The 19027-nt window shown below is 38.6% G+C and overlaps 1 protein-coding gene and 1 long non-coding RNA gene across 2 annotated transcripts in view; one reads left to right on the top strand and one right to left on the bottom strand.

The window, feature by feature from the left end:
• The window catches only part of LOC309475959 (uncharacterized protein), a 117277-nt gene that overhangs the window by 45821 nt on the left and 52429 nt on the right, over positions 1-19027 (top strand). The window contains exon 8 of the mRNA XM_082138984.1: positions 11060-11392. Coding sequence (XP_081995110.1) covers positions 11060-11392 — 333 coding nt within the window. The remainder of the gene's footprint in view (positions 1-11059; positions 11393-19027) is intronic.
• Positions 914-4217, bottom strand: LOC309476533. Its single transcript, XR_014198244.1, has 2 exons — positions 4118-4217; positions 914-2255 (listed from the first exon to the last, which is right to left on the bottom strand). It is a non-coding gene; the product is annotated as an uncharacterized lncRNA (long non-coding RNA).

The raw sequence follows: 19027 nt of genomic DNA, 5'->3' as shown, positions 1-19027 counted from the left end.
TGGATTTTATCGAGACTTTAATTTAAATTAATATGCCAGACATGATGAATGAGCTTCTGTCATCTCATGTTTTTAAAACTGTTTTTAATTTTTATTTCTTGTGTGGAGCAGAAAATTAGATATTTTTATATTCATGAAAGACTAAAGTCAACTTGTTGAAAATCTTAATTTAATTTATCATTTGTTTCATTACTATCTCCAGAAGGCCACGCCCCCTATTGTGATTCAGTTGAAGCTGTGCTGCGATTGGTCGTCACTGCGCTGATGGGCGTGGCTTCTGCGGCCGCTGCTGTTCTTCTGGTCAATGACGTCAGAGCTTCAAGAGGCAAAACGGAGAAAACACAAGAGATATAGAAAAACTGTGGCATATATTGTATTTTTAATGGTAAAGATGAAAATATGTGTGGTCTAATTGTTTAGTGATGGTAAAACAAAGCTTTGCTTTCCTATTCTCTCCATCTGAGGCTAAAACTGTGAATATTCTTGAATATTTCATTTTATTCTTTAATGCATCCCATTTATTTATTTTTTGTTTATTACATTGTTTTATTTTTTTCTTAATGTATGTTATGTTGCTATTATAATTTTCTTTCATAAATGTATGCAGCAACTCCACAAATACAAATGTAAAAATATTTGTCACACCAATAAATCACTGTAGAGTTTAAGAGAATATTACCGAACTGATATACAGCTATGATCATAAATATGCTTATATTATAACTGAAGGGGAGTCATAATAAGAATAAATGAATTCAGATTCAGATTGAATGACGGTTGAATGAAAACACATTTAAAGCATTAAACAGTTTTGTTTTGTTTTTCTCCATAAGGATTTCACTCAAATAGTTATAAGCCATTAACCAAACCACCAACCATCATGAATCACAGCAGTGCAGGTTTGGTCTAAAAGCAAAAAAAAAAAAAAAAGAAGAAAAAAGAAGAACAACGTATTTGTAAAAATACATGACATCTTTTTTCAATATTTACATAGTATAATATTAGTAAATGTATCTCTCTCACACGTGTCGCACATTGTCCTGCAAAATCACATCAACACTGGTAACAGAGCGATAACCAGCCGCTGTTCTTCTGGTCAATGATGATCAATAACAGCAGATAACACTGAATTTGTCCAGTTATTTTAAATCTGTTTATTTTGTCTACTGTAAGTCTATTAGTCTACTATAAGACTATCCTGGAAAGATTTAGAAATCTGCATTAATGATATTCATATTCATGATGGAAATGTGTACATTTGATGAGCTTTATGTATTTTTTTCTTTCTCTTTCTGGCAGCTAATGTAAATAATGTGATTATGTTATCTTGTGGCATTGAATAAAACAAAAAACATCCATCAGATTTCATACATATTGTGAGTTTTAATCTATAATAGTGATTTACATGTATTCATTTTAGATGCTTTTCTCCAAAGTGACTGTATTGTGTATGTTGGGTCCATCTGGTGGACAAAACTAGAATTTTCATCAATATTTCATTTAATTTCCATCCATTTTTATATTTCTTTGTCAGTTCGACAGTTTCTTATTTTACATTTCGTTGGTTTGCACATTGTAGCAATTCATAATTTAATAACTGCACATAATGTAATAAGTGTTTATTCTAATAAAATGCTCATAATGTAATAACAATTATTACTTTATGAGAAATGTATTACATTATAAACTTACCAAAAATATAGTCATCATTTTAATAGGCTTTTTAATCATTAAAACATTGGTTTTCCCTTACAGTATATTTCAATGCATCATGTCAAAACGTTTTCCATTAGGTGGATGAGATTGAAAGCTGGTAAATCCCACGGGAGGAAATTCAACTTCCGATCATTTAACATGTCTTTACTCGAAAGGCAGAAATACTGGATTCAGGGCATCAAAATGATTCCCAAAGAGAATATAATCCACTAATGATTCTTACTTAGTATAAAGTCTCTTTATTGTTGTTCAGTCGGTTAGATATAAAAATAATAATAGTAAGAAAACTGTGTCGCAGTCAGATCGTAGACCTGTTGCTAAACGGAGCGCTGGATGCTAACGTTAGGCTAACCGTAAACAAATTCAAGAACGCATAAAGTATTTATTAAATCGCGTTTGACTCACATAAACAACAAAATGAAGATCGCTGGTTTAGTTTTATGCTTTATTGAAAGGTAAGTCTTTAGCTTTGAGACTTTCACTTCACTTTCACTTTCATAAGTATATTTTAATAGTAATTCAATTGTAGTAAAGCATAACTTTAAAGGTCCCATGACATGAAATTTTCACTTTCTGAGGTTTTTTAACATTAATATGAGTTCCCCTAGCCTGTATATGGTCCCCAAGTTTCTAGAAATTTCAATCGGTGCAAATTGAGCTTTTGCTATCTTTCTCTGCCTTTGAGAAAATGGAGGCTCAAACGCGCTGACAGAGAATGTCTAATAAGGCGAGAAGTTTCACTCTCACTACACTTCCGGCTTCTGAACTGGTTGCAGTTCCACTCTGATTCCATATGAGGGCGCTCACAGGACGAGTGCAGAATGAATGGAGGTCAATGGCGGTATACCCCTCAAAATCCACTTTTCTCAGGATATAATTTTTTGTCTAGTAATTTGAATGTTGTATTCGAAAGGAGATGCAAAGAAATTACACATTGCTGGGTGTTAGATTTTTTAGAGTCACTTATTTGCTTTAAAAAAGTCTTTCAAAATGTCAATGACGTCAGAATGCTGACGTCATTAGCAGAATGCTAGCGTGTTATGGGCAACAACAACTCAACCTGTAAGAAATCAAAAGGACATAAGTACTCGTTCATTCAACTTTCGACCTAAAACCCATGTTGAACTTGCAAAATCTACAATCACATCTGAGATTTCTCAACGGCAATCGGGTGAAAGAGACAAATTTAGCCGTCTAGCCCCATTGACTCCCATTCATTTTGCACTCATGGCGAGCGCCCCCAGTGGAACTCTGGTGGTACTACAACCAAAATTCGGTATAATAGGGCTTAATAGGGAGTGGACAGGCTCTCCGTAGACGGGCTCTGGCGCTGATCTTGAATCTCCTCCTTATGACGTCATAAGGAGGAAATGTTACCTCCCCTGTCTCTGCTTTGCCCGCCCAGAGAATATATTTTCCGTCCATGAGAAAATGCGCTAGGAAGTAGGAACGCGCGCGCGCGATTTTAGTTTGTCCACGAGAGATATCATGGCTTTTGAGCGAGCGAAGCATAACAATTGCTCAATAATTGGATGTACAAATGAACATCGAAGGGTTAATACAGAGCTGGGCTTGCTGAACGTCTGAAACTAAAGTCTGGATCACTCTCTTCTCAGCTAACGTTACACACCTCGGACAAGTAAGTCAACTAATGATATATAAGTGTGTTGCTTTACTGTTTATGGTTACCTAGATTGTTACACTTAGAATCTGGCTGTAACATTAGCTATGCAGCAGCTATGCAGTTTATGTGTGTGAATACACACACTGTAACGCGAGTGTTGTACACGTCTTTGCTATTTGGTTAACCGTTTTCCTGTTGGTTATATGGCGCGCGCGATATCCGCATTTCAAGATCGCAGAGCTTGATGTAATTGTAATAAGATAAATTACAGACGTTACAGATCTCTCATGAAAAGGCAACAGTAGGTTCGCGTTAGCTACATGATGATAACTGTAAACCATCCGAATAAAGTACCGTATCCAGACATAATATTTTAAACTAACCATTCGGAAACGTCCTGCTGGAGCCGCTGAGTTGCAACTTCTTCATCCGTTGCTTCTCCATCTGGATCAGATTCTGGGTCAAACTGAAATGCTTGAAAGACTGCGTGTCTTCGTGCCATTGCTATATCCAACGTAAACATGCACGCCACGATACCGTTGCGCAAGATGGTCAAGGCCACACCCACACCCACCACCTTGCGCCGCCTTTCTCCTCCTCATTATCATTTAAGGCTACAGACACCGAAACGGCCTGTCTGAAGGAAGCTCATTCTGGGACTGGCTTGTAGTGGCTATTCTGCACCGAGGCTGAATTTTTGGAAAGAGATTTCAGATACAGTACTAAGGACCACTAAGGCCTATATTAAAGCCTACAAAAAGTAGCATGTCATGGGACCTTTAAGTGTATTTAGTGTACTAAATTGGAACAACTTTAAGTATACTTAGTATACTTTAAGTATATACCTGTGTAGGGACTAATTACATGCTTATAGTGATATTAAAGTGTACTTTATTTGAAATAGGGCTTATTCACTGTCTTTCCTACATTTAGATAGGTGGGCAAACAAATTTTTGTCTCAGTGCATGCATTGTTTTAGTTAAGAAGCACCACCGCTAGCTTAGCTTAGCATAATGAATGGAATCCTTTGTTGCCAGCTAGCATGTCATGATCCCTGCGTTTTCAAACCGAGTACAAATAGCAATGCAGGTTAAGACTAGGCGATTTCCTAGGCAGATATTGACATCGGTCTATATTGGGGTGATGCACAGGTGAAGCACTGCTACTTGGGCGCAGAGATATCACACTCACCGTGTTGACTCTCATCCTCACGTCTTCAGGCTGTTGAGCGATCGCAACCTCCTCCTCCTGTCATTCTATTTCCAAAGCACGCAGCTCATCTTCTGAAAACTCTGGTTTATAGAGGTATGGTTCTGGATCTTGACTGTCTGAGAAGTCACCCTCCTCGTCTCTCACAAAATCCGCCATGTTCATCGTCATTCACTATTTCTACTGTAGGAAAAATAGCCAGCTACTATTCACGCCGGTATGTTGACGGAAGTCGTGGGATTTCATGTGTTGTGTGATATCTCTGCGCCCAAGTAGCAGTGCTTTGCCTGTGCTTCCCCCTAATATAGTCCCAAGTCAATATCTGCCTAGGAAATCGCCTCGTCTTAATCTGCATTGCTATTTGTACTCGTTGTGAATACGCAGGCCACAAGAAGAAATTTTTTTTTTTATTATTATTTTTTTTTAACTTTTACTCATAACTAGTGATGCTCCGATCAGCATTTTTGGGGCCGATCACCGATCACCAAAATCATGATCTGCCGATTGCCGATCACTGCCGATCACAGAATGGAAATATGCTAGAGTCAAGAAAATCTTGAAGAACCACCAATATTTATTTAATTGTAGTTAGAAAACAAGATAACATAAGGCTACTGTAGGCCACCTTTTCCAAATAAGGCACAGTATAATTTTTCAAAACAAAGAGGGGTCAGGCAGACTACAATGGATGTAGTTGAGGAACTAACTACATCAGATCCAAAAAATTAAATAATGACAATGACATTTGAGGTTATTAAAACAGTAAGTCCCGCCCCTCGACTGCCAAAAATAAAAGTGTTCGAGCGAGCAAAATCAGCAGGCGAGAGGAGATCAAGCGCGAGAGTGTGGGGAATGATCATGCGCGCGCGCGAGGGCAGAGATGTCATTGAGCTCGCGAGTTCCCGTTTCCTCGCGCGTAGATCTGTTATCCTCTCGCGAATGTCATTTACCGCGCGCGCCAGCATCAGTTGTGCGCTCGTTTATAATTGCCATTGAATTGCCGTCATAGGAGAACTCATTTTGCCACTGTTAAGCAAGCTCTGCTCTGCTGTTGTGTTGCCGCGCATGCGGAAAAGTTGCGCGAGTTATTTACGTCACGTGATCGGCTTTTTTGATTGGCGCTTTTGGGGGTTGCCGATCAAGCTATTTTTTGCCAATATCGGCCGATCATGATCGGCGGCCGATCAATCGGAGCATCACTACTCATAACATGCAAGCTGGCAACAAAGGATTCCATTCATTATGCTAAGCTAAGCTAGCGGCGGTGCTGCCAAACTAAAACAATGCATACACTGAGACAAAAATGTGTTTGCCCACCTATCTAAATGTAGGAAAGATAGTGAATAAGCCCTTTTTCAAATAACGGTGGAGTGTTCCTTTAAACAAACTGTGCACACCACAGCATAGAGCGCCATCTATTGTCCGAAATAAAAGTCCATTCACCCTGAATCACCCTGAAGTGAAAATGAAGTCATATATTACTTACCCTGGTGTTCTTCTAATGCTGTGTGCACTTTTTTCTATTTATGGACCACAAAAGAGAAATTTTAAAAAAAATGTCCCGCTTGCACTCGTCCATGATGGCAGTGAATAGTGATCAGTATCAAGCTTTTTTTAAAGATGGACAACTATCACAGGATGATCTCATGCGACACATGCTGTATATCACAAGTGTTCTGGGGGAATGATAGGGTATAATTTGCTCAAATAATGACCATTAATAGCATTTAAACAGTTTATTTGCACACAGACAGTGTAAAGAATGTCATATCACACAAACGTTCATTGAGGGAAAAGAGTGAAACAGTGACAGAGCAATTTTTCACATTCATTTTCGCCATAAAAACTTAGTTTAAGTTGAGTTGTAAACCAGTTCCTTGAAGAACCACAGCATTGTTGAGATTCATCCGCTGATCCTATTTTTGTGCATATAGTGTTACTAAAATCCTTCATATTATCTGATGTTATCATTAATTTTTTTTTTCTTTGTTTCATTATATGTATATGTATTTGTATGCAATTTCATGACAATGTTAAAAAATAAATAAATAAAAAGATTCACAGACATACACAACACAACATTTGAGACAGGGTTTGGAGAGAGTGTTGCAATAACATAGGGAGAGAAATGCATACAGTATTAGTCAAGTGTGGGGCATGATAAGAAGGATGGGAGGAATTAGGAGGGAGTATACATTGCCAGCTATTCAATATAATAACGAAATTATGATAACAAATAAAGATAAAGCGGAGGCTCTGGCAAAAAACATTTGTAAAAGTTCATAGCTCTACAAATCTGACACCTGATGCAAGGAAAGGTAGAAATGAAGTAATGAGAGAATACTCTAACATCCTAATGGAAAAGGAGGACTTTAATGGAACACTAAATGTTTTCTTTATTTGAGTTGAAAATAGTGTTGGTAGGAGCCAGAGCAACGTCCCCTGGTAAGGATGAAATATGTTATAAAATGGTTGAAAACTTAAACCATCAAGCGCAGTTGGTGATCCTGAAGCTATATAATAAGGTATGGGAGTTAGGGCTATTGCCATCAGCATGGAAACACTCTGTTGTTATCCCAATTGGGAAACCAGGGAAAGATAAAGGTGAAACAACTAGCTATAGACCTATCACACTAACATCTAATTTATGTAAAATAATGGAACGTATGGTCACTGACAGGTTAACTTACATATTAGAGAGTAGGAATTTGATAATATCACAACAGAGTGGTTTCCGTAGAGGAAGGTCAACTATGGATCCGGTGATATGTTTGGAGGATGAAATTAGGAAGGCTCAGGCTAAAAAGGAACTGGTAGCTGCTGTCTTCTTTGATGTGGAAAAGGCCTATGATATGTTATGGAAAGAGGGTCTTCTTATTAAATTAGAATCCATGGGAATTGGTGGAAGAATGTTCAATTGGATTATGAATTTTCTGAAGGATAGGACTATAGAGGTAAGAATATCTTACTCCAATGTTTACTCTATACAGGGGGTGGTAGTGGCGCAATGGATAAGACACATGCCTTTGGTGTGAGAGACCTGGGTTCGAATCCACTGTGAGACACCAATGTGTCCCTGAGCAAGACACTTAACCCCTAGTTGCTCCAGAGGCGTGCGACCTCTGACATATATAGCAATTGTAAGTCGCTTTGGATAAAAAGCGTCAGCTAAATGTAAATGTAAATGTAAATGTACTCTATAGAAAATGGGGTATCACAAGGAAGTGTATGTAGTCCTATTTTATTTAATATCATGATTAATGAGGTTTTTTCAGAGGTCGATGCTAGCCTTGGGAGGTCTTTATATGCAGATGATGGGGCAATATGGGTAAGGGGTCGTAATGCAGCATTTGTTGGAAAGATACAGGCAGCAGTCAGCACTGTCGAGAACTGGGGAAACAGTTGGGGTTTTCGGTTTTCTGTGGACAAGACACAGGTTTTTTGTTTCTCTAAGAGGCGTAATAATCCTGCAATACAAGTTACTCTTTAAGGGCAATCAGTCAAGCAGGTTCAAAATATAAGGTTTTTAGGTGTGTGGATGGACCATAAGCTGACATTTGGAGATCATATACAGAAAATGTTACCAAATGAAGGCAGTCAATGTTATGAGATGCCTGGTAGGAAGTGGTTGGGGTGCTAGTATGAACTCTCTTAAACATATTTATATTGCCTTAATTAGATCAACATTGGATTATGCATGCATTACATTTAGTTCAGCTGCAAAATCTCATTTGCAAAAGCTTGAGCTGGTACAAACACAAGCCCTCCACCTATTTAGTGGTGCATTCAAGACTTCTTCAATCCCAGCTCTCCAGGTGGAGGTTAGGGAGATGCCTTTATCTCTGAGACGTCTTCAGCTTGCCATGGTATATTGGGTAAATTTGCAGGGGCATAAGCAGGGTCATCCAACCAAACCAGTGTTGAACGCATGTTGGGAACATGGAAGGAAGCAATTTAACAGTTTTGGATGGGTGGGAAACAGTCAAGCCGAGAAACTGGGACTAGTTAAATTAAATAACAGCTGTAGGCTACAGTGTTATTCCTCCTTGGATATTTCCATTACCAGTTGTGGATCTTGAAATCGCAAAGATATTAAAACAATGCAAGGAATATGGTGGGATGAACGATGTGGTAAAACAATATCTAGGTCTCAAGTATAATAATAGTATTCAAATATTTACAGACGGCTCAAAAGACCCAAGTACAGGAAAGACGGGAGCAGCAGTATATATACCACATTTTCAGAAATCAATACTAAAAAGAACTTCAGACCATTTAGCAGTTTACACTGTGGAGCTTTTAGCTATCTTACTAGCACTCACGTGGATAGAGGAGGATGGGCCTAATCAATATATCATCTGTTCAGTGGCATCATTAATAAGCTTATTGCAAATCTGTTTGTAAGGCCTGATTTGATTTATAAAATCTTTCATAGTCTATATAGATTACAAAATCTTAATATTACAGTGTGTTTTATGTGGGTCCCATCCCACGTTGAAATAGAGGGTAATGAAGCAGCTTATCGTTTGGCTAAAAAGACTCTTAAGTCAGACCTGCAATGGACGGTTCCACTGAGTAAAATGGAAATGAAAAGTGTCATTAAAACAGGAATCAATAGGTTATGGCAAGGACAATGGCCCTCATTTATCAAAAGTGCGTACACCAAATTTCCAGCGTACACCCAAAACCACGGTGACTTTGAGATTTATCAATATGAACGTTGGCGTACGGCACGCTCAAATCCTACGCCAGCTCAGGAGGTGGTGTACGCACGTTTTGAGTGCGGGAATGCGCAGAAAAACAATTCCTAACACCACAAAACGCACTTACAAACTAAAAGATATGATATATTATGACCCACTGTAAAAAAACAACAACATCGTAATTATAAACTTCAGTGTTTATTTTTGTGCAACATGGACTTCAATGTTTAAGTTGTGTGACTTTACCAAAGCATTTGATTTGTAGGCATATGTATTCCTTCAGTTGCGAGCCTGTGCGCTTTACCTGACGTTTCAAGCCTTGTTTATAGTTTCGCCTGGCTCCGCAGCGCGAATCTCCGCAGACTGCGCGCGCACCTCCCTAAACGGACGAGGCGTTTACTCGACGCGCTCGCCGTCGTACTATTCTTTGAAACGATGGTTAGGCCAGGGTTAGGCCCGGCAGGTGTGCACGGACTGGGTTCAGTAATGAAAGGCTTTCAATGACCAAAAAAATTATTCAGACTGACAAAATAATAAAAATGACATTCTTCTTTTAAATAATAATAATAATAATACAAATAATAATAATAACGACATTCTTCTTCTAAATAACAATAAGCGTCATTAATAATACAAATCTAGAAATCAATTTTGTTTCTTTCCACTTCCCTGGTTTCGCTTTCTCTTTCTCAAAGAAGTTTCTCTTCTTTGCCGTCTTCCGTGTGTCCATGGCGTAAAATGAGGGCGTGGGGGAAGCGGAGACTTGAATATATAGGGGCGTGTTATTCTAATGACGATCGTTTTCAGCCGCGGCATTTATCAAGGTCAGGTATTGCGTACACCTGGATTTCAAAGGTACGCACAGCTTCATAAATCAGGCGGTGAGAGGAGTGTAAGCATAATCTTACGCCAACATATACGCCCGTTTCTACGCAAGATTGATAAATGAGGGCCAGTGGGAAAAGAGACCAAAGGTCGTTTTTTTATATAAAGTACAGAAACAAGTGACAACAAGGAGGCAGGGTGGTTGGAAGCAAAGGGGAGAAACGGTGATCACAAGGCTAAGAATTGGACATCCAGGTCTCAATCATAATCTCAGTCGTTTAGGGAAACACACAACAGGACTATGCATTAACTGTGACAAGAGAGAAACTGTAGAGCATGTATTACTAGAGTGTGAAGCTCTAGTCAAAGAATTAGGTTATACACAATTATCAGTAGAGGGTTTACTTTCCTTTCCTACATCAAAACCATCAGCATGGCCAGCTCTCATGAGATATTTAAAAGAAACAGGTTTATTTGATCGAATTTAAGAATATATTTTTTTATATATATATATTTTTTTTTATATAATACATCTATATAATGTTAGCCTATAAATCCGCATTGAAGCTCCACACCCCAAACAGTTGGTGGCGGTAATGCACCAAATTGATATGCCAACCGCCAATAAATTTAAAGAAGAAGAAGAAGAGGGTGTGTGTTTGGAGAAAGGGGGCGTGGCCTAATTCAGTCTGGAGGAAGTAAGCAAATAGTTCACACTTGTTCTCTACACATCTTCACTGCAGACACTCACAAGTTCTCAGACTGTACTGATACTTTATCAGACTGATGAAACTTTTGAAGAAAATGTTTCACACATTTGCTTTTTTCTGTGTGTGCTGTTGCTGTCTGGTTGGTACGTTTATGTTGTTTCAACAATTGCATGTTATTTGTGTGGAGCTCTAATGAACGTCAGTTGCATCATTAATAAATAAAAATGATTTACTTGTTTGACTGATAAACTGTTCCTATGTTTGTTCTTCAGGAGTGTTTGTTGATTCAGATGCAGTGAAGTCAGTGTCAGTGATGGAGGGAGATTCAGTCACTCTAGACTCTACCGTTACTGAAATACAGGAAGATGATCTGATAACATGGAGGTTTGGACATCAAAAGACTGAAATAGCTAAAATCGATAAAGACATAGAAATGTTCTCCACATATGATATTCCTGATGGGAGATTCAGAGACAGACTGAAGCTGGATAATCAGACTGGATCTCTGACCATCATGAACACCAGAACCACAGACTCTGGAGAATATGAAGTGACCATCAGCAGCGACATAAAGACTACATACAGATTCAGTGTTACTGTCTACGGTGAGTAGAGAATTACAGCTCACACTGTTATATTATTAGGCATATTTTTTTTGTCATAATTATCCCTAATACTGTAAACTTGAAATAATTTGTAATAAAATTATATTATATTATATTAATCCAAAGACATTGAAAACTGACCATGAGAAAAGCCTCTAATTTCTGTAGTGTCATGAATAATGTTGTCCCTGTCATATGAATATGTGAATATGTCATGCAAGCAATGGCCAGGTGCAGATATGAAACATCTCCACGCAAAAGCTTTTTATTTTTGCACTGAGAGTACGTTTAGATGACAACGATGTACTGAAGACGGAAACGTTTTTGCAACAAAATCTGGTTCTCTACTGGTTCTCTACTGGTTCTCTACTGGTTCTCTACTGCCTCCACGTTAGTATTTTTCACACTGTGCTTAACCCAGGTTATCATCGTTCTAAACCCCAGGTTTAGCACCGCATTGTACCCGGGGTTATGAAAGAGCCGCTGTTAACCCGGGTCCAAACGTGTGCAGTGTGTGTTAGGATGTTACGGCTAGATACTCGCAAACGACAACCAATCACGTGCTTCATATTCACACGTTTTGGGCACTCATGAAAACACAGCGAGGTCAAGAGACGGTTTCATTCTTACCTTTATAGTCTGAAAAGTACATTCATTATAAATTATATTACAGTCAGCAATATATGATGATGCACAACGCTAGAGCCTTTATGTAATAATCATTAATTAGTCATTATCTCTTTGAGAAATGAGGTGATGTTCAATGTATATTATGAGAAAATTAAAGTGGTTTTGACATTGGATGAATGCAAATCTAAGTCAGAGACTCCAAAACAAAATTAGGAACCTTTATAATAGCATAATATGGGCACTTTAAGCAACAAAATCTGCAGAATGGCAGCACACATTTAATTTCATGACATTTTTAATGTATTTTTATTTTTACAGTATTGTATTCTACAGCTCAAACTACAGAAGGCCTCATTTTCAGATCTGGAATATGAATGTAGTTTCATCTGTTGGTTAGAGAGTGTGTGCATGAGAATGTGTTTCATTACTGGGTGTTTGTGGGTAATGTGCTTTTGTGACTTGGGGCGTGAATAGTGTGTGTGTGTGTGAGTGTGTGTTTCTGTGAATCGGGTGGGGCTGAAGGGACTTCCACAGTTTAACGTCATCTTTATGAGAAACAGTTTTACTGTGAAAAAGTACAGAATCAGTGAATGCTAATGTTTGACAAATAAAACTTACTGTATGTGAGATGTTAATATATGTGTATGTGAAATATAAGATTGATGTTCAGCTGCATATGCATCTCTATATTTCCATGATTTGCATATTAATGCTGTGATCTTGCAGATGAGCAAGTTTCAGTAGAAGTTATTTCCAGCTCTATTCTTATTATCACACATAGTTCCATGTATCTTCTTTGTAAAGAACATTTCTTGTTGGTCTGTCAATGTCAAGGACAAAAACAAGTGAATACATTTTCAAATAAAAGCATTGTAAATGTAATTGTACTGTCATCCAAATTTAGGGAATTTCTAACTATAAGTATTTAAAGAAATTTGAGCGTAATGCCTTTTCAAAAATAACAACAACAACAAAACAGTGATGATTTTCCAGTAGCAAACTTCTCTCATCCCCTATAGTGTAGCATGACTGTACCAGTGATGAATAGTGTAGCACGACAGTCTTCGTGTCATGTGACTGATCGCTCTATATTAAAGTTTCTCACATTTTTAAATATCATCAATGGAAAAAGTAGATTTTTTTGCCTGCAAAATGATTTAAATGCAACGAAGCATGTGAGCATGAGGAGCCTCTGATCCAGTAATGTGTGTCTCAGCTGTTACGACCTGTGTAATAAGGACGAGCTTGACGTGAAACCCCAGCCGACAGATCACCAAAGACACAATACTAAGTTCCACAAAAACTATAATTTATTTAAGGTGGAAAAAGTCATTAAATTAAGGAGCAATGGCTTCAGGACGCCCCAAGGCCAAAATAATAGACTAAATAGACTTATAAATAAAACATGTATAAATTTACCAAAATTACAAAGAAACTTCCCTAACTCCCTATAAATAAACAAATCACAAACAAAGTCAAAATAAATGTCAGGACACCCCTACACTCCTAAAACATAAGAAAGAACCCAATTAAATCATCACAAACAAACGAACATGATCAACAGAAGGTTTTGGGATCTGGAATCCGGAGCTCCTCACGCCAGAATGAGCTCCACATCTTCGGTTAGCGCCTCAGTAGATCCACCAATCAGGCTCCTCCGACAGCAGCCAATCCCTGCACACATATACAAAACAACAACCCACACAAAACAGATACAGAGGATCGTCTCAGCATACGCTCAAGTACACAGTAACGTCAAGGGCTTTAAAGGGGTCATATAATGGTTTTACAAGTTGATTGTACTGAAATGTGTGTTGGCAGTGCCTGTACACAACCATCATATAATGATAAAAATCCATCCAGTGTTTTTTTTATTTTTTTTTTATCTCCTTATATGTTTTCCCCTGTCTCAAATCGAGCCGTCTGACCGTGTGACATTAACCAACCATTCAGAAACGTCCTGTTTAAGCCTCAATTGTCGAACTTCTTCGGGCCCGTCATCTTGTTCCGGGTCCGACTCCGGTTCAAATTGATACGGTTACACAAGCTGTGTCCCAATGTGAAGGCTGCATCCTTCGAAGGACTGAAGACTTCAAGGATGCAGCCTATGCGTCCTCCGAAGGACGCACCATGTAGCCTTCATAGGATTTCCTAATTGTGCAACCAGGTGTTTCTGATCACCACTCCTCAATGGTGCGAGAGGACAGCTGCCACCCTGATAATTCATTTGATATAGCCTAATTGAGTAAACAGCTATGGAGCCAGAATTGGCTATTGTCATTTTTATGTTTTATATTTTACTGGAGGACATGTTGAGGATGTTTCAGCCCCGGCGCTGCCAGGTCATGTATTTTCGGTTTAGCCCTGTTCGAAAATAAAACCCAATTGAATATAAAAAAAGTCCAGTATTTCTCGCGCTCGTCATCGGCAGCTGTCACGGTTGCCAGGCGACAAGAACAATCCTCCGTAGGCTAGACCGGTCCGAGCGCTTTATGCGTCCTTTGATATGGGACATATCAAACAAATATGAGACTTTAATTTTCAAACTGATATGGGACTTTAATTTTCGGAACTGCATATTTCATTAAATATTCACGTACAAATGTGAAGTAACCTACTGAAGTACCTTTTTTTCCCTCACATATGATTTTACATTAAACTACACAAAAGTATATAATGTAACAACCTTGAAAATATTCATAAGTAAAATGCAGGAGTAGCATAATATAAATACAAACTATAATAAAAACCCTGACAAGGAGTTTTTTCCCCTGCAGAATATACCTCTAATTTTACTCTTGATACTAAAAACTTGTTATTAAAAGTACTTTTTTCAGAAATTACTCTTTTTGAAAGTTTAATTATTATTCTAATAAATTCTAATAATAGTCTACATCATTTTTTTCTTATTTTATGTACTGTAAATGTTTGTTGATTTTGATATGTTTAACGTATGTTGTTAATAGTTGGAAAAAGTAATTTAATGTAGCCCGTGGAACAAATGATTTTCATTTACCAATTTTATTTGAAAAAAAAAGGTAAACAAGAGTTTGTTTCATGTAGAAATTATGACTGTCAAAAAAATAAACAATGTCCAGAACAATTCATTCTCTTTTATTTACACATTTAAAGTTGCATAAAAGAAAATGTACAGATTTTTTTTCCTTTTAAAAAATAGTGAAAAAAGTTAAAGAATATGTAGAAAAATATATATTTTTCAATCATTTTCTCAAGAAGAGAAAACAGCCTGTCCATCCTCTCCCTGCTCTCTTCGCCTCTGCCTTCCTGCTGGTGCTGCTGGTGCTGGCTCCTCCTCACCGTGGGCCCTGAGGACAAACCAGGGCCAAGTTTCAGCAGTGGGTTTCCCACTCACACCCTCACCTGTCCCAGGACACTTGCAATCCTAAGGGCAGAGCAAATTAACCATGGCTTGTTAACAACAACAGCACAATACATTTCAGCAAAGACGCGTGTATTAACTTTCTTACTTTGTATTTTTTTTCTCCTGAATTGCTCTAAAAAAGCTTAACACAGGGGTGCAATCTTAAGTGCATTCTTAACACTGCAAAATATGACACATCAAGACATGCATACAAAATACTTAAGAAATCATATTTCTATATACTCAAATTTGGTTAAAACCACATAGCTTTCATGACAGCACTACAAAAACACATAAAAGTGAAACCCCATTGCCTTATCTACTGCTTTTCTTATTGTTGTGGGCTTACTTCTTTAGCATATTTCTTTTAGCTTAATACACAAGTGAGATAGACTAGTGCAAATATTACAAATAGGTCGTTAAACTAATATTAGCACACGTTTTGCCTGAAACTACCTGACAAATGAAGCCACGCAATGGTGACGAAGGAGTTAAGATGAAATTTATAATAAACTTTAACTCGGTTTCGCTAGCCATTAAAATAAATGAAAACATAATACTTACATTTAAATGTGAATTTGCTGTCCACCACCGATCCCTAGTCTCGGCCGTCTTTAAAAATAAATAAATAAATGCTGTCGTCAACGGCGCGCAATGAGTTATGGGGTAGAATAGGGTAGGATAGGCCGCTAAGTGTTCATTTATGTATCCTTCCTTTCACGGGGAAACGAAGGGCGCATTTGGCGTCGCTTTTGAATCAGGGTAGCCTTCGTCGCGTCGCGATGACGCAACCGGCCTTCAAATACGGACTTCGGAGGATGCAGAACTGAATTGGGACAGCCTTCATCGAGCCGCGGTGACGCAATCGGCCTTCAAATGCGACCTTCCAAGGATGCAGCCTTTGAATTGGTGCTGCGTTCCAGTCCACTTTTAGACACGCACTTGCGAACTTCCCTAAGCACTTCCCCTTGGGGGAATCCCTGCCGCCATTTTTAAGTGCGTTCCACTTCGTGAAGTGGACGAGGGAAGTTTATATGGACAGACCCTCGTTCCCTCGATTTTGACCGAGGGAGCGAGTCTGCTTCAAATGTACACTTCAGGCACCTATATGTCCCACAATGCAGTACGACTGTGACGTCACCACATATCTCATCTAATCACCACAACTCTATGATATATTAATAATATATATTTTTAATTTAAAACAACCCAAACACACCTATAAATATTTGGATGCTGCATTAAACAAATTCTTAAAGGGAAAAAAAAAGTAAATAATAAATAAACTCTACAGCTGATTCCAAGTGATCAAGGGCTTAGGACGTTCCAATTCAGCCCATTGCAGTTTCCGCCAGTAGTGAGCACTCGCAATGACGTACATCCGAGTGAACGAGACGGAGGGAAGTTTGCGAGTGAAGGGCATGACAATTTTGGACTGGAACGCAGCCTGGGACGTCCTTCGTCGCGCCGCTGTGACGCAATCGGCCTTCAAATGTGGCCAATCGTCCTTCAAATACGGCCTTCGGAGGATGCAGCCTTCACATTGGGACACAGCTGCTGTGTCCTCAGAGACTCCCGCTGCCATTCTTCAAAATATACCCTCAACTGTTGTCAAGGCAACACTCCACGTGTGTTGTGTCAAAACGTCCACAGAAAAGAGGGGCGGGGTCAGCAAAGCTCATTATCATTTAAAGACACATGCACTTAAACGCCGTGCTGAAAACAGAGCTGTTTTTCTTACAATACTAATGAGAATTTTTAATTAAAGTATATTACAAACTTTTCATTTAGACTCTAAAGAATCATATTAACTTGTACAAAAATGTCATTATATGACCCCTTTAAAACTTGAAGCAAACTGCATTTCCATCTGTGTGAAATCTGTTCTGGTTTAAATGTGTCATGAAACTCTCATGTTTTCCAGCTCATCTGCCTGTTCCTGTCATCAGCAGAGACTGTTCTTCATCATCATCATCATCATGTTCATTGGTGTGTTCATCAGTGTTGATTGTGTGTGATGCGACTCTCTCCTTGTACAAAGGAATCAGTGTATTGTCCAGCATCAGTGTGTGTGATCTCAGCATCAGTCTCTCTCTACCTCTGGAGGTGGAATATCAGGATAAAAACCCCTACAGCTGTGTGCTGAACAATCCCATCAGCAACCAGACCACACATCTGGACATCAACACACTCTGTCACACATGTGCAGGTACCACAGCGCTGATGATATATGTGTGTATTTACTGACCTGATCTCTGTCTTCTGTTGTAGATCAGACTGGTTGGTAATGATCAGACAGAGTTGGTAATGATGTTTTGTCTGATCATATGCCTGTGACTTTTAATGCCTGTATGCCGTGCAAACCAAATTTGCCTCAGACAGATGTGTTTTGTACTCGTCTCATTACGTCATCAACGGCTGTAGAATTTACTGAGGTATATAACTCCTTTTCATCTGTAAATGTGATCATTTCTTCTCCTCTTTCTATGGACCCAAATGAGTTGTTGATATTGTTTAATTCTGGTTGCTCAGATATTTTGGATGTAGTGGCCCCATATAAAGTTAGGAAACCAAAGCGTAAGATAATACCGTGGCTTAATAATTTTACTCGTTCCTTGAGGCAGGAATGCAGAAAGGCTGAACGAAAATGGAGAAAGGATAAGCTACAGGTTTCTCTTCAAATTATGAGGCAGTGTTTTTCAGACTATCAGGCTGCAGTGAGAACTGCAAGGCAAAATTATTTCTCCAGTGTCATTGCACAGAAATGCAATGCCCCTTCAGCCCTCTTCACGACGATTAATAGACTTCTAAAACCAATTGGCAGTTCTGCTTTAACTCCCTCATTGGAAACATGTGAAATGTTTCAGACATTTTTTTATGGAAAAAGTGGAGAAGATTAGATCCAGTCTTCACATACTGCCGGGTGAGACTGTGTTGTTGACAGACAGGGTCATGAGTTTTAACTTTTTTGAGCAGGTGTCAGTGGCGCAAGTTAAAGACATCATTATTCGTTTGAAGCCTACATCTGATGATTGTAATGTGGTTCCTTTACGCCTTCTCAAGGAAGTGGTGGATTGTGTTGGGCCAAGTATTGCTTCTATTATTAACAGTAGTCTTCATAATGGGATTGTTCCAACGGCCCTCAAGCAAGCGGTCATTCAGCCACTTCTTAAAAAGCATAATTTGGACCCATGTGAATTGAAGAATTACCGGCCCATCTCAAAACTTCCTTGCCTATCTAAGGTTTTAGAGAAGGTGGTTCATGCACAGCTGATGTCATTTTTAAGTAAACATGAGATCTTAGATAAATTTCAGTCCGGTTTTAGGGCAGGCTATAGTACAGAATCTGCACTCTTGAGAGTTGTTAATGACCTTCGTTTAATCTGAGATGCAGGTAATGCTGCAGCTCTAATTTTACTGGACTTGAGTGCGGCTTTTGATACAGACCATGCTATTCTCATGAAGCGGCTATCCCAATTGGTTGGAATAGGTGGGACAGTTTTTAAGTGGTTCAAGTCCTATCTTTCAGATAGAGCATTCTCAGTGAAGTATGGCAACTTTGTTTCATCAACGGTTCCCGTCACTTGTGGGGTTCCTCAGGGTTCTGTTATTGGCCCAATTTT

This window comes from Leuciscus leuciscus, assembly GCF_965113295.1.
Source record: "Leuciscus leuciscus genome assembly, chromosome: 15".
Taxonomy (NCBI): domain Eukaryota; kingdom Metazoa; phylum Chordata; class Actinopteri; order Cypriniformes; family Leuciscidae; genus Leuciscus; species Leuciscus leuciscus.
The sequence above is the reverse complement of the archived record's forward strand: the minus strand, read 5'-3'. Positions and strand labels throughout refer to the sequence as shown.